This window comes from Sabethes cyaneus, chromosome 1, assembly GCF_943734655.1.
Source record: "Sabethes cyaneus chromosome 1, idSabCyanKW18_F2, whole genome shotgun sequence".
Classification (NCBI taxonomy): Eukaryota; Metazoa; Arthropoda; class Insecta; order Diptera; family Culicidae; genus Sabethes; species Sabethes cyaneus.
In genome coordinates, this window is record NC_071353.1 from 80,067,397 (window position 1) to 80,084,438 (window position 17,042).

Here is a 17,042-nt window from a genome sequence, read left to right on the forward strand (position 1 = left end):
GCAACTGACTTTATTGCTAAAATTCGTCGTACCGTTTTAAAATCCATCCAACAAAATTTTTCATCGTCCGAACTAAAAATCACAACAATGTTTACGAAGCTAACGCGCATGTATTTGTGTAGGACGGCATGACAAATGTTATTCTACAAAATTTCTGCAGGTCAGGCAAGTTTTTCTGGCTGTAGAATAACGACAATGCCTTGCGTGAGTTATTTTCATTTATGAATGACGGAAATTAGCACGATTAGTCGACATTGTCTTCTTCGTTGCACGAAAAAACGTAGGAAATTTGGCTGGTAGGACTTCTTTAATGATAAAAAGCATTTAAATAGATCTCAGCTCACTTTGATTGATTGCGTATGATAGATAACTAACTAAAATATTAGAGAATAACTAATTTTGCATTGTGTGTCATAAAAATGCTGATATTTTTAATAATTTGTGTTGGATAGGACGGGAATAGGCAATTACGACGATGTAGCAACATACCCTACATGCTACCATCACTACAAAGAGACTTAACGTAGTCCTGCGTCTATATAGGTGGTCGAGTCTTGTACACAACTTCGCTGATTTTTTAGGTTGTTCTCCTAAGAATTATGTCTGTTTGTCTGTTGTATGGTTTTGGGATATGTAAAAAAAAACACAGCTGTATTACAAATATGTTTATATATACCGCATTACCTAAAGTTATTAACATATGTACAAGTATTCAGATAATAAAATATTGCAAATTTACAATTGTTGTAATTCACACTAATTTGGATCTCTTTACATAGCCATATATTAATGCAACGTTATAATCGACTACAGCAGCAGCATGATTATTACAATATTTTTTTATTTTCATTCAAGATTTAATGAAGTTTTTTTTAAACTATCAGTTCATTGTTAGCATCTTTATCCTTTTCCTGGAAGAATTCTTAAGTATTCTTAAGTAATTTCAGTTTTGCATCGACAATGATCAGTGATCCCTACTTTTAATGACATTTGCACCGATTATTTTAGAATATATTATATACATATGCATATGCATATAGTCATATGTAATACAACGCATATATCAATGTATAGTAAGGCAATTACAAATATTTTATAAAGTTTTTGTCCTTCCGTTGTAGGGCAACGCATTTTTTTTGCAGAAAAACTTAAGCGTTTTATGCATTTTTACTGAAAGTTTAATCGTTAAAACCAAGTATATTCTTACTTTTCATTTATACGTTATTATTTTTCTTGTAAAAACCTACCGAATGAGCGAAAAAATCGAAAGAATTTTTTTTTAGCCGATTTTCGTAGATTACATTGTTTGAGGCTAGGACCAGAATGTGTCCTCTGGCTTCTTATTCTTCTTTCATTAGGGCCGCCATCCCTATTGAAAATTCTTTGTATACTCTGCATCACTGTTGCCTGCAAATATTTTTTTCAGAGTCACTGTGTTTGTCAAACATCAGCTGTGGCATACGTTGCAGATTCTGCGACCAAACACAGGTTTCGTATTTCATTTTGAAAATTAAAACTTACTAATAAAGAACACTAACAGAGAACTACATAATACAAAAGAAATCAAAGTTCGGAAATAATTATTCAACTTAGCATTCTCACTAATGAATTTCAGCAACACTGAAAGAGTTAATCCAACAAACGGTTGCAGTTCAGATTCAACCAATCAGAAATTGGATCAATTTTGGGTCAACGCCGCGGCTAGCACTTGCCATGTTCTGTCCTAGGTCTGAATCGTCTGAACTTTCACTTCTGTTTCGCGCTTCTGTTGTATCGTGCTAGTGTTAACACTCCGTACATTGAATTTTCGTGTTTTTTAGGCTATAAAGCCCACCTACAATTGATTTTATACAAAAATTTCTTGCTCAAGCTCAACAAATTTGTTGCCTTTCGATTTTCAACATCAATTTTGAAGAGGGAGGGGGTAGGGGTGACAAAAACTTGAAAAATAATTTGCAATGGCCTAATAATAAAAATAAGAATAACAATGCTAACACAATTCAGAAAAGTGGTGATTCCTGGAATCTGTAATATGCTGAACTAATCCTAGCGGAGCTAATCCATCCGGAACTAATCCAAAAGTGTAAAATTGAAGAATGAATTCTCAGAGTCTAACTTTTACGGTGAGGAAGCACAAAATCGAAAAAAATCGCTATGAGCGACGGTCCCTCGCTTAATTCGGACCTCTGAAAATAACAGACATATACATAAATATAGCAAAAAAGCGTAACAAAATTTTATGAAATGCCTTTAAGGTCTACATCATTTTTATCACCGAAAAATTCACTGAAATGGCCCTATCTTTTTTGTTTTGCAACATTTTTTTACTTAACTTAAAATCTCTGGCTTTTCTATCTCGAACTTTTTACGTAAACATATTTTGACGTTTGCGGTCGATGTTTTGAAAATCTGTTATTTGATCCTTGGAGTAACTATTCTGTAAATCATGTCGAATTATATAACATTCTTCAAGGTTAGTTATACAATATACGCCTCGCGTTTGGTTAAGAGCGAATCGAAGGTACACTAACGCTATGTAACTCACTAAAATGCAATTTCGTTACTTGTTTGCTTGTTTTGAATGCAATGAATGGGTTGTGCTTCTGAAGTCTAAAATTAAACAAAAAAGAAATCTTTCCAATTAAATTCTACTATGCATATTAATTCGCGACAGATACGTATTTCGCCTACGACTTACAGGCTTCATCAGCGTCTGTTTTCGAAGAAGTTCGAAAACGTATCTATCGCGAATAAATATCATAGTAGAATTTAATTGGAAAGTTTTCTTTTTTATTTAATTTCAGGTTTCGTGTTCTACTAAGACGCTCCAAAAACTCAGTCAGTAGTCAGTAGTAGGATCGTTGTACTAGCCCCGCAGCTGTCCTATACTTCAATAACCAGATGCGAAGTCTATGTCGATAAAAAAGGGTAAAGTAAAACGTTTATACTCTCAACGCAGGAAGACAGATCGTGGCTACATATTGCTTGCTTTTGTAGTTATTCCAATATTCTTGGATGACTGTGACATGGCTTTTTAAGATTAGTTATCCAACTTTTGAAAACGTGTTGATGTACTCAATCAAATCATCAACTATTGCCTCACCAGTTGGTTTGAGGCAGTTGCGAGTCATGGTATGCGTCATCTAAATATGTCCACGATCTGTAAAAATTGACATTTAAAAAGATTTTCGGGAAAGTTTCCAAATGTGGTAAAAAATATAGAATGACAAAAAAGTTATGTCCATTTTACTGAATCCTGGGAAATTAAAAATGGCGTAGCGGTACAAGTAGCGATAAACACACGTAATTTTAATGATCAATGGTGCATTTTGTTATTTAACAATGTGTTCTACATGCATGTCATCATTTACAACTGGTACCATTTCTTATCCCTATATTTGTTCATTAACAAGTGCGCTGATGTTGAAAACTGCTGTGCTTCACTAGCCATGCGTTCCGTTCGCTCCTCTAGTTGGCTTAATTTATCACCTCTTTCCAGCATTAACTGATGTGCTTTACTCACTTCCGATGTTGCGGATGTCGCTCGTGCGTTGAGATCTTGTACATTGGCATTTGATCCGGGAATATGTCTAGCGATTGATTTGTTCGCCTTTCCGCTCGATTCGCCAACTGCGAATAGAAAATATACAAGTTTAGATAATTCAGATTAGTTCGAATCTAGAAAAAAAACTACAAGGTATACAGCCCTAAGGGTTGTACGAAAGGGTGACTTAGGACTATATCAGATCATCAGATCAAAGACTAATGTAAACTGTATTTCTGGCATATGTATGTTTATAAGAATCTGTGTGTGTGCCATTGTTTAACCCTCTAACGGGTAAGGCCGTCTGTAGACGGCCTTTGCTTTTGGTGCTCCAGAGTTGCATACGAAATTTAGTTTGAATTGACAATATGCAAAATGTATTCAGAATAGATTTCTTGACATTTTGATATTGATATCACAACATTCTGACTATGCATTCAAAAGTTATCATCTTTCTAAAACAAAAATTCCGAAAAATTTAGAAAAAAATTAATGCGCGAATATTCCCTTTTTTACTTTTGGAGAAAAGGGATATCTACAACAAAATGATTGACCTTAAAAATTTTCTATGAGTAAATTTCATGCTTTATTTCAATTTTGTAATGTATTTGAATTGAAAAAATATCTGGGTAGAGCGTCAGACATGAAAAACGAAAAAGAGAAATTGGACTTTTTGTAACCTAGCGCACCTCCAGATAATTATTTTTGCATGAAAATCAGAACTTAAGGTTCTTTTGAGTGTACTCTCATGATAAAATAGTCATTAGCTTGATCGCATCGTTTTTACGATGTTGCCCGTTAGAGGGTTAAGTGAATGTTTAAAAGAGAAGAGCGAAATATTCAGATTCTTCATTTAATGCAATGGTTGCTTTGAAAATACGTGGACGGGGGTTTATAAGCACAACGCCTGCAACCTTTGAGAAATAGAGATTTCTTTTAAAAATCACTTGTGTGCATCATAAAGGTTGAAACGGTTATGAATGACCAATTTCTGTTTTATTTGTATGAAAGTCCTAGTTCTCCTACCACAGGGGTGAGGGGTCTCAAACCATACCATACACTTAATTTTCGCTACATTGACTGTGAGACCTGCTGCCTGGGAGCTCTCGGAGAGGTCATCTAACTTGCTCTGCATATCGTTTCGGCGTTGTTCGAGCAAGACAATGTCGTCGGCTAGGTCGAAGTCATTTAGCTGCTCCATCGTTAGAGGATTCCAAGGCAATCCTCGATTTGGTCTACTGTCAATTGCTCCAACTAATATCTCATTCATAACGATGAGAAACAGAAGCGGTGATAAAAGGCAACCCTGTCTCACGCCAGCAGTAACCCTTATGGGATCGGACAAGACACCGTCGTGCAAAACCTTGCACGAGAACGCCTCGTACTGAGCCTCGATGAGATGGACTAGCTTATCTGGAACTCCTCTACGCCTAAGTGCGCCCCAGATGTTTTCGTGGTTGAGTCGGTCGAACGCCTTTTCGAAGTCAACGAACACCAGCAGAAGAGAGTCCTGGAATTCGTTGATCTGCTCCAATATAATGCGGAGCGTTGTAATATGGTCTACATATGATCGGCCAGCACAGAATCCAGCTTGCTGCCGCCGGAGAGTAGCGTCGGTCTTCTGGATCCGGTTGAGGATTACCTTACAGAGTACTTTGAGAGTAATACAGAGCAACGTGATGCCACGCCAGTTACCGCATTCAGTTAGGTGTCCTTTCTTAGGAACTTTGACCAATAATCCCTGTATCCAGTCCACCGGAAAAGTTGCGGTTTCCCATATATTGCAGAAAAGCTGATGCATAAACTGGGCTGACAAATATGGGTCAGCTTTGAGCATTTCGGCTGAAATATAGTCTATCCCTGGCGCTCTATTGGATTTCATACTCTTGATGGCTGCTACAATTTTATCCAGCGATGGCGCCTCCAAGTTGACGCGATTAATTCGACGAACTGTAGGCGTCATACGCTGCTGGTTTTGTTGGTCGCTGACATTTGAAACTCGGAAGAGTTGTTTAAAATGTTCAGTCCATCGCTTAAGCTATTCTGTACGGTCAGTTAGTAGCTGATAAGCTTTGTCCTTTAGCGGCATCTTTGTATTCATCCTGGCACCACTAAGGCGGCGAGAAATATCGTACAACAAACGGATATCACCATTGGCGGCGGCGGTTTCTCCTAGGGAGTTAGTCCAGGCTCTCTTGTCCCGCCTACTGTTACATTTCGAAATTGAACCAACAAAATGCCGCACAATTGCCCATTGTGCACAAATTATCATTACGCAGTCCAATATCTGCAGTAAAGTATGTGCGTCAAAAATTAGACCAGCTCTCAATTGGAATTTGCGTTGCGTTGCAACAATTGCGTTAGAAGGCTCTTTTCGTGCTAAGCACCCGAACACACGCTTACAGATAAAGTCTCAGTTCCCGGTGAACCTCTAAGCGGAGGAGTCTCCACTAAGTCTAATGTGCCAGATAACGTGGTTTATCAAATAAAACGCCCAGTGATCAAGAAAAGAACGCTCTGTGCAGGTCGGTCGCGCAGATCTGAGGTAGTCAAGTGCGGTGAATACGTTTCGTCCGCTAAATACGATGAGATTCGAGTTATACTTGCTTCCGGACACAAAAGTACAGGTAGCTATTACCTTCAATCACTACCCAAGCAGCACTTGCAACCTCTTCCATGTTGCTATTAAGTCTTGTTTAAATTGCAAAAAAAACTTCACCGGTTACAGTATTGAAACACGCAATAAATAAGCAACTTCATGTTATTAATACGTTGGATTCAGGTTATCCAATACTTATACTGGCTGTCACAAATATATTAGTCTATATCTAGTAACATTTTAAGTTCGTTAAGTTTGTTAAGTTCTTGAATACCGTGTTTGTTTACGTCTGTTCAAATTCAACTAAATTCCGCGTCAAAACTTGCTTTTAATACCCGGATTTTAGTGGAGACTACTGCGAATTTATCGATACTGCTAGTGATACTGGAATATACCCGCTACGTACTTTATTTGTTCAGTTTTGCGTGAATTTTGTGCAAATTTCGCTGCGTATTGTGCGCTGATTGCATCTACCACCGTATTGCTGCGAGTGTAAGCACCAACCGGCTTCGTTAAACAGCCTTCAAATACACACTTTTGTCTTGCTCATCTGTGCCACACGCACACCATAGCACAATGGCCAAAAAGCACTGCGGAGAATGTAAACACGAGATCAACGATCTCGAACCAATTTTCTGTGGCTTTTGCGAGACATATTTCCACATTAGCCAAAATTGTTGTCGAATAAATACTCGCGGATGGATGGAATGCCTTCTCCAGGGTAAACTTTTATTCGTTTGTGCTGCGTGTAGAGCCAACTTGAACGGCCGAAGTGTTCGTAGCTATATAGATGCCACTCTGCATAGCCATGAGAAACAGTTACCCGATCTCGCCTGCCTACCGTCGCAAGTTCAGCAGCTATCGGATGTGGTTGCCGCATTAAGCAAAAAATTGACGATTTTACTGCTAGACCGAAGCGAGTATCGAATACACCGTTATCTTGTGACACTCCGATCGAGCCTGCCACCAGAGTAAAACGTCGTCGAGTGGATCGTATGCCAAATATTCGTGAAAAAGTGAACTGCGGCACAAAGCATATTGACCTCAGCGATCTGTTCCTTCCATTGCACCTCCCGCGCGGCCCAAAAAGTTTTGGCTGTATCTATCTGGTTTAAACCCATCGCTCACTGATAGTGATGTCCAAAAAATTGTTTTGCGGTGTTTGAACATCTCTGATCCAGTTGATGCTATACGGCTTGTTCCTAAAGGCAAAGATACAAGCAATATGACTTTCATTTAAAGTTGGTCTCGACCCGGATACTAAAACTATCGCTTTGGACCCATCGACTTGGCCGACCGGCTTACTATTTCGTGAATTTATCGACGTTCCAAAAAACCCCAGTTGCCATACGTTCAAACCAGCAGCACCACGCAGAATGAGCCTTTCGTCAGATGCTTCCACCCCCCGCTAATTGATGCCACTACACTGATAATAAAACTTGGTTTATAGTACGAAAACGATCGTTTACTTTACGAATTCTTTCGTTGTTTTCTACCACGAAGTAGATTCGTAAAATCAGTCCTGAATGTTTTGTACATACAGTCATCCCAGTATTATGGGCCAGTTAAGCATGATGATGATGCAAAATTATTGGTAGAAACACAGATTTAAATAATTTACAGTTTATTTATAACCTAATTGGTTATAAATATATCATAATTTGATGTTCTGTAGGCAAACTTATTTCAAAATTACACACTTTTGTTCAGAACAACAAAATGTAAGCATGTTCCATTCCCAGTATTATGGGCCACTTTTAACCCTGGTAAAGCAATAAAGCAAAATTGGTTTTATTTAGAGAAAAGCGCGCGCGCCTGTGTGTGTGTGTGTTTTTTTTTATTTTTTTTTAACGAGTAGGGAAATCTGCTATCAGACACCTGAGAAGACAACTCAGGGAGTGGGGTTTGGTATCCCGACCCCCCTACTGGGGCGTGAGGATCCAGACCCACTAAAGCCCTACTCGAGTCTCCAGCCTCAATCCCCCCTGGAACTACCTTATCGGTATTACTTCAGGGAGGGGCTATTGTGCTTAACACACGCTCTTAGAATGTGTGTGTGTAGTTTTCGCGATTGAGTGATCTTGTTGTATCTAATACTGTACTGCAACTGTCTAAGTGAGTTGAGATTAGAATCAATTTTAGCTTCTTCTTCAGGAAGCTCATCAAACTGATTCAATCTATGATGGATGGTACTCAGTGCTGTGTTTGGATTTCGAGTAGATTGTCAAGTCCATTCGAATCACGCAGAGGGCTTCATCAAAGTGATGGTCTCCAGGATAGCACATGGCAAACCAAGTATACAAAAGGCGGCTAATGCAGGACAAGTTGCAAGAATGCCGAACAACTACCCTGCAAAGTATTTGCCTCACATCCGGTAGGAATAAGACTACCAGGGGTGCAGCGAGCAAGATGGTTAGACTAGGTGGATCGAGTCTGAGAAATTGGAGAGTGTTGGCCCACAACCGAGTGCATTGGAGAAACTTTGTTCATCAGGCTTTGTCTTAGAACGGCAAGCCAACTAAGTAAAGTAAGTTCAGGAACAAGAAAAGTATTTGGTCCTGGCTTATAAGTTTTGGGTGGTTTCCAAAAGTAACGCGGAACTGTACTGTACGGTAGATTGTGATCCCTTGCAACTTCCCGAATTTTTGCAACTTCCCGATCCCGGTTAGTCTTGCTAGATCAAGAGCGTAATGGATCATAGAGCTTTGATTTCTGTATATTGATTTTCCTTGCTCGTTTATTCGTTTTACTGAGAAAAAAATTACAATTATAGTCAAAAACAGCGAATACTGTTGATCTATATGCTTGACCCATAGTACTGGGAAAAGTAAATTTTGCTCCCAGTATTATGGGCCATTGTTTAATTTTGTATATTAAAGCGGAAAATGCATTTTTCTAGGTGGTTTCACCGTAATTCTATGAATACATACCTATTCCCTCGATTTCCATCCATTTTATGCTCAGACACACAAATTTACGCCGCTATTCAGCTTATAATTCACAACCGACTTTTTATAACAACCGCAAAAATAACAACAAATCGACAGTCGATTGGAGCCAACTGACAACTATCGGAAAATTAAGAAAATTAACGCATTGGAACTGAGTGTATTGCTGTCAACCATGCAGGAGAATGTTGCTGCTATTTATTGAACTCATATTCGATAGTTAAATATTAATTTGTTACGTATAAAACTAACGTAAAGTATAGACTGGCTCATAATACTGGGTGGCCCGTAATACTGGGGTGACTGTATTAATAAAGCTATATTCGTACGAATTTTTGCATTTTACAAAATGGTTCGTAGATTTTACGAATGCACGAAAAGGCTCTCGATAAAAATAATACTAGATTTCACTATTTTCCGACAGGTGTCAGTATGCTATATTACCGACACCTATCGAAAAATAGCGAAATCTTGTCTATCTCCGAAAAAAGCTGATTTTATCGGGAACCGAACTGAGTTCGTTTGTCATACTTCTTTACGAAGAGCCGACGACGCCGCAAACCACAGAACCACAGCTACTGCATACCGAGAAGGTAATAATTGCACAAGTTTATTTTCTCTTCATATAATCTTCGCATCCCGTTTTCATCGATAACGATGCCAGACAACAACCGTGCATCAAATGGGTCTTGATGCAAGACAGCTACGAATGTGTTCTCGTAAAAAATACGAACCATTCGTAATAACATTTGCGGTAGACAATAAGCGTACGAAAGTTGTTAAACTTTATGAAATTATTTGTATCAGCTACGAATATAGTTTTACGAATGTTTTTTCAAAAAAAAAAACGAAACTATATTCTCAGTGTACCGTTGCTTGCTTGGACCCGGGACACCCTGTAACAGGCATTATGGAAGCCCCTTATCCCCCCGACACAGTCGCGCAATCTGCTGTCATCCGCCTTCGTCATCGTCCCGGTCCTGTGTTCGGCGTGGGAGACGGGGTCTTCCAGCCTGCAATATCAGGCAAGTATAATTGTTTATCCAAGCAATCGGTACCTGACAAATGTTTCTTCTATGTTCAAAATGTGCGCGGCCTGAGAACTAAAATTGACGAGCCGACAACCGAGAGTGAATACGATGCTATCTTTCTGACTGAGACTGGACTTGACGACCGCATCAACTCTTTGCAACTATTTGGCACATCATTTAACGTGTTCCGCTGCGACCGCAACCCAGAGAACAGCAATAAAACTACTTTCGGTGGAGTTTTGATTGCCATCGCACAGCGTCATCCAAGTACAATCGTTCGCACAATGAATGGCAATCGCTTGGAGCATGTATGCGTAAGTACTACTATCCGTGTAGAGTGACTATATACAGAGTGGCGACAATGTCAAAATTGGAATGATAATTATCTGTCAGTGTCATTCCAATCGAGCAGACGACCTATCCAACGCGTATGCAGGAAAGAGAAAGAAAAACCATGGAAAAACCGCATTGCATACATTTGGGATGACTTGTCGCCACTCTGTATATAGTCACTCTATATCCGTGGTAGAAAGCTTCTGCTCTGTTGTATTTACGTACCACCAGAAAGAGCTCGAGTAGCTGACGTCATCAATTCACACATCTCATCCATCGGCGAGCTATGTGATGCTTGCTCTGAGCGTGGTAGTGTTATAGTTTGTGGCGATTATAATCAGCCTCGCATTGAGTGGGAACCAACCGATAGTGCGATTCAGAATATCTCCACTTCCCAGTTGCCATGTGCCAGTGCGGCACTGATCGATGGAATGAACTTTTTAAATCTCTCCCAAGTTAACACACACCGAAATCATCTTAGACGCATGCTGGACTTTGTTTTTACCTTTGTTATACTATAACAAAGGTTTAAAAATTGGTCGAAAAATACGAAATTGATCCGAGGTTCGTCGATTTGAGCAATGTCTGTGTGTGTGTGTGTGTGTGTGTGTGTGTGTGTGTGTGTGTGTGTGTGTGTGTGTGTGTGTGTGTGTGTGTGTGTGTGTGTGTGTGTGTGTGTGTGTGTGTGTGTGTGTGTGTGTGTGTGTGTGTGTGTGTGTGTGTGTGTGTGTGTGTGTGTGTGTGTGTGTGTGTGTGTGTGTGTGTGTGTGTGTGTGTGTGTGTGTGTGTGTGTGTGTGTGTGTGTGTGTGTGTGTGTGTGTGTGTGTGTGTGTGTGTGTGTGTGTGTGTGTGTGTGTGTGTGTGTGTGTGTGTGTGTGTGTGTGTGTGTGTGTGTGTGTGTGTGTGTGTGTGTGTGTGTGTGTGTGTGTGTGTGTGTGTGTGTGTGTGTGTGTGTGTGTGTGTGTGTGTGTGTGTGTGTGTGTGTGTGTGTGTGTGTGTGTGTGTGTGTGTGTGTGTGTGTGTGTGTGTGTGTGTGTGTGTGTGTGTGTGTGTGTGTGTGTGTGTGTGTGTGTGTGTGTGTGTGTGTGTGTGTGTGTGTGTGTGTGTGTGTGTGTGTGTGTGTGTGTGTGTGTGTGTGTGTGTGTGTGTGTGTATGAATGTTATGATTTTTTCTATCGCCTGTTTCTCAGAGATGGCTGAGCCGAATCGTTCGCTATTACTTTTGTTTGAAAGGTGTTATTGTCTAGTAGATCACTATTGAGTTGCTTCGTGACACGACGTTTCGTTTAAAAGTTATAAGCAAAAATGTGAAAAATACGTGACGCGGGTTTCTCTAGAACTACATGACCGATTTCAGCAATCTTAGTATCAAATGAAAGCTCTTATTAAAGCTAAGTCATTCAGGAATTTTTAATTGAAAACAAACAAGTAGTTTAAAAGTTATGCTTAAAAAACCTGTTTTGACAAGGTAATACTTATCGCCTGTTTCTTAGGGATGGCCAAACCGATTTATGCGCTATTAGTCTCATTTGAGAGGTAATATAGCCGGATAGATCACTATTGAATTGGTTTTTGATTGGATGTTTAGTTTGAAAGTTATGAGCAACCGTATACACCACACCAAAATTAACAATAATTAATAATGATTTTAACCAAGATAATTTACCTAATTTCAATTATTTTAATATCAAACGAGAGGTTTTGACACTACGAATATATATGCAAAATTTCATAAGAATTGGTTGTAGCGGTCAAAAGATATTAACCCTCGAACACTCGCGCCAACACAGTTATTCGCGCGCACAATAGCCTCAAACCAAAGAAAATGTGTGTACTAGAGTTTTGACTGGGAAAACTTGGTTTTAGGTTTATCGAACCTTAAGAATAGTTTCTTGAAATTAAAAGCTCTATCGTCTGGTGGAATCTAAATTTTAATTAATCCTCCTAAAAGTGAAACAAAAAAAAAATATTTTTCTTCAGTGTCAATATAACACATTGATGTGTTCTGCAAAGTTATAGAGCATATTATTACAAGAAATTTTGCTAAAGACAGTAACCTTCCATCTCTGCAGCTGAGATAGAAAAATCTTATTTATTGTATATGAATTTGTAAAATCAGGTTTTATATTTTTGCTCTTTTTGTAATTGTAGTATGACTTTTTCATGTATTACAAAGTTGTACAAATGATAAAAATACACAACTTTGCTGAATATAGTATACCTCTATATTTGCTTGTTTAGGAACTGTAGACCTTTGATTATAAAAAATACCCTAATTTTGACTACGAATTACTCGACTCCCAGACTCCCAGCAGACGGATACATTTTAAACATTTTACATTGGGTAGTTTTGCTGCATACAGACACCATTTTTCCATATGGAGAAACGAGAGAAAATTACACTTGGGGTCAATTGCGATACACCTCGCTTGCTGATTGCTTCGTTTCTGTGATGGCGGTTTATGCTGATCTATTTTCCCAACAATTTAAATTATTAATGCATTGAATAATTATGACATTTTGCTCAGAATAAGTTTATTGAAGAATATACGTTAGTTAAACAACGATTTGTAACTTTATAACAATATGGCGTTAAAAACCTACACGTGTTGTACAAAATACAACAGCGTGAGTAACTGAAGGTTAATAAAAATTGATGAAAATTATTCTAGAAAACTCTATTGATGTGAATCAAATAGAATGGCATTACAGGAAATTATGTATAGGTCAAAAACCTATAAACTAGAGCTTTACTAGGCAATGTATATGTTAAAGAATAAGATTTCCTCTTACAACTTACTTTTATTTGCACTTACTCAAATTAATAACAACTTACTTATCCTTACTCAGCAATTTCATGAAAAAAGGATGTATCAAAATTTAAAAGTGTTCCTATTTTGTTCAAAATTTGTAAACTTATTCAATTTTCAAAAATTTTATGTAAGGCTTCTCGATTGGATATCTGCTTGTCGAATTACTCCCTCAAGAGCGATCTTGAAAAGCATGCAGGATAAGTTGTCAGCTTGTTTCGACCCTGGCCGCGTCTCGAAGGGACTCGATCCTATGGGCTCTTACAGCCTCTCCCAGCCGAGATTCGAACACACAACATGCCTCGATGCCAACTTAAAAGCAAAATTTTAACATTTCTCTTATTTTATTTTAATTCGATTTTTTGTTAAATGAATAGCTTTTAACTGAAAATAATTCTCCATTTCTTGAATAAACTGCATAAGTTTAGGCTATATTAGATTTTTTTGTAAACCCCCCCCCCCCCCAAGAAACTTTTCTGGCTACGCCCCTGCTGCTAGCCCTCTTATAGTGCTGACAATGCTTATTTGCAGCTAGTTACCGACAAGAAGAATTTAAATAGAATTGTGGATGCCAATTTACAACGGTTATGCAGTCAAAAGTCTGATAAAGAGCAACCTGTAGTATAAAACGCCAGGGATGCTAATAAACGATTGGTTTACTGCTTATACTAATGCTTATTGGTTACCTGGGTAGTTGCCTCCCAGTTGGCCTCGAGGTATGACGCTGGCCTAATAAGCCAGTCGTCGTATGTTCGAATCTTGACTGGGAAAGGCTGTTACAGTCAATAGGATCGTAGCAACTGGGCCTGCAATTGTCCTGTACTCTAACAGCTGGCTGCAAAGTCTGTCGTTTAAAAACAGAAGGTCAAGTTTCGATAACGGAATGTAGCACCTGGGCTTTACTTTTACTGATATAGTTACGTTGTTCCGTTAGAAAAATTTGTTAGATTAAACTTATTGGTCGGTAGTTGCGTACGATAAACGTGGATGACACAATATATCGTAGTCAACGTCAGTAGCCTAAAACCGGGGTAGCTCGTGCTGATTCAGGCAGTCGTCTCCATTTAACTCGAACTTTGGCCATACGTCGCCAATTTTCCAGTCGTTTCAAAAGTCACAAATCACTTTCGACGTGATCGTACCATCTTGCACGTTGAACCCCCTGTTCCTGGTGCCAGTGAGGTTGTTGAAGATATCTGTTTCCGTCGCACTATCGTGCGGCATTCTTACGACGTGTCCGGCCCACCGTAGCCTACTGACTTTCGCGAAATGTACGATGGGATTCGCTCCAAACAATGCCTGTAGCTCGTGAGTCATGCGTCTCCACCACTTTTCACTTTCAGTTTGTACTCCACCAAATATCCACAGTACCTTTCGGACAAGGCAAGGGCGCGTATATCCTCCGTGAGCGACCTTTCGAGTTCATAAAGAACTACTGCCCTAATAAAAGATTTGTGCATTATCAGTATGCGTATGCTTCTTGATCGTAGCGTATAGCGAAGGGCAAAGTAGGCTCGATTTCCCGCTTGAAGCGCCGCTGGATTTCCTTACTAATGTTGTCCGCGGTCACCAGCAATCCAATATACACGAATTCATCTTCCACTTCTAGTTCGTCGCCGTCAAGGGTTACCATCCGTGAGAGGCTTGCGTTTAGTCCCTTGGAGCCACTTCCTTTCATGTTTGTGATCTTTGAAGTATTTATTATTAATCTGATCTTCCCAGACTACTGCTTTCAACCTGGCGTAGGTTGCCTCCACCATCGCAAGGTTTCTAGTTATGATATCAGTCATCTTGTCACCTTGTCAACTCTCGCCGCGTCTCGAAGGCTGTGTCCCCGAGATGCGCACGAAACACACCATTCGATCCAATAGCTCTGATCAGTAGCGTCAGTTTATCTGGGAAACCGTCTTCATCCAATAAGTGCAATTCCTGGTCTTGATCGACTGGTTCGTGTGATGCGTGCACATCGTGCCCGACATATCTGCTGGGTGGTAAAAATCTGGACCGTAGTTGCGCGAGCCTCCATAAAGCCCGCTTGGTAAATTACAAAGCAAACTTACAATGAAGAACGCAGTTATAATATTGTCAATTGCAAGGAAAATTGTACCATCCAAAGTGCGATATCGCTCATAAAAGTGCTATTTTGCATTAAATCGTTTCGGTCTCTTCGGCGCACTTATTGCATGGAATATAACGAAAAAGTGCGCCGAAGATACCGAAACGATTTAATGCAAAATAGCACTTTTATGAGTGATATCGCACTTTGGATGGTTCAACTTTCCTTGCAATCAGCAATATTAAAATTTCCTTTTTTTTGCTTCAATGTCCTGATGAGTAAAATTACTGATATTTACTGATAGTTATCAGTAACGTACTGAAATTACTGATAGTTATCAGTAACGATTTTTAATGATAGTTCCCATCCCTACAACTGCGCGTGCCGTTCGCGAATCGAGAGAAATCGCTCACTTCCACACTGTTGACAGTAAGATTACCCAATTTGATCACGTCACTCCTTTCGAGAACAGTTGTTCAGACAGAATCATGCAAATATCATCAACATATGCTATAAACAATCTCAAGCAAAAAATACTCATGCTATAGATGTAAAAAACAATTGTCATTCAGTTTAGACACCTGTTATATATGTATTTTCTAGGCGCAATTTCTGGCGCCCAACATATGTTTATAACACAGATATTGAAGATGCGATTGCCCTTAGGCTTAGATAGATAGTAAAATAGTATAAAATATCCCGCAAACACAAAGCGGTAGCAGTTTCGTGGAATGATTTGGCACCAAAGGTCGAGGGGCAAGACACTGATGAAAATATATTACTTCTCCCTATGGAAATATTTTTTCACCCTTAATATATTTACCTTTCCCACCCATAATATAACTTAAAGCCCTATAAAGTTATACATTTATAGGGCTTTAATAGGGCGTAATATATTAATATATGCTAATATTATGAAGTGTCTTGCCCCTCGCCAAAAGTGTAACACGAGTAATATTTACCGTTAGCTAATAAGATGTGTATAGAAGAACTATGAATCGAAAAAACGACAGTCTTGGAGTTCCAGTTTGGAGAATATCTGTTCGAGATTGCATACAGTAATACAAAATCAATTGGCCTCTTCAATATCTTACGTCATCATTCACACGAAATTTTTGCGGTGAACCTCTCAGCGGGTGAATCGCTAAGTCTAATGTGCCAGATAACGTGGTTTATCAGATAAAACGCCCAGTGATCAAGAAAAGAACGCTCTGTGCAGGTCGGTCACGCCGATCTGGGGTAGTCAAGTGCGGTGAATACGTTTTGTCCGCTAAATACGACGAGATTCGAGTTATACTTCACCAGCCAGCAGTCGATAACCATCGTTCCATCAAGGACAGGTGATAGCAAGGACCCACGTGCAAGACCACAGGCAGGTAACTATTGCCTTCAACTGCAATTGCAGTCAGAGTTGCAACTAAATTGTACCCTAAATACGCCAGCCAGAGACGACAATCATCGCTCATATTAAGGACCCACTGGCAAAACTACGGGCGAACATTGGTAATGCTTATCGTCTCACCTAACCGAAATCGTCGATACCTCCATTGAGAGCCACTAGGTGAAACAAAAGCCCTAAAAGAAGGGCTTTTTAATATTGTGGCACTAATCGGCCATTCAATGACACTTCTTGAGTGTGCTTAGTCGGTTAGACCAAGACTGGCTATACGGTGACTTGCAGTCAGTGCAGAATATTCCCTGGCAGGGATCAAGCCCTGATC

General features: G+C 39.4%; 1 protein-coding gene across 4 annotated transcripts in view; it reads right to left on the reverse strand.

The window, feature by feature from the left end:
• Nucleotides 1-708: 708 nt before the first annotated feature.
• LOC128732919 (syntaxin-binding protein 5) overlaps nucleotides 709-17,042 on the reverse strand; it is a 1,693,445-nt gene continuing 1,677,111 nt past the window's right edge. For 2 of the 4 annotated variants that reach the window (XM_053826374.1, XM_053826375.1), the window contains one exon: nucleotides 709-3,630. In XM_053826374.1, the coding sequence (XP_053682349.1) occupies nucleotides 3,368-3,630 (263 nt within the window). In that variant the 3' untranslated portion in view covers nucleotides 709-3,367. The remainder of the gene's footprint in view (nucleotides 3,631-17,042) is intronic. The other 2 variants (XM_053826373.1, XM_053826376.1) reach the window with 1 other exon arrangement.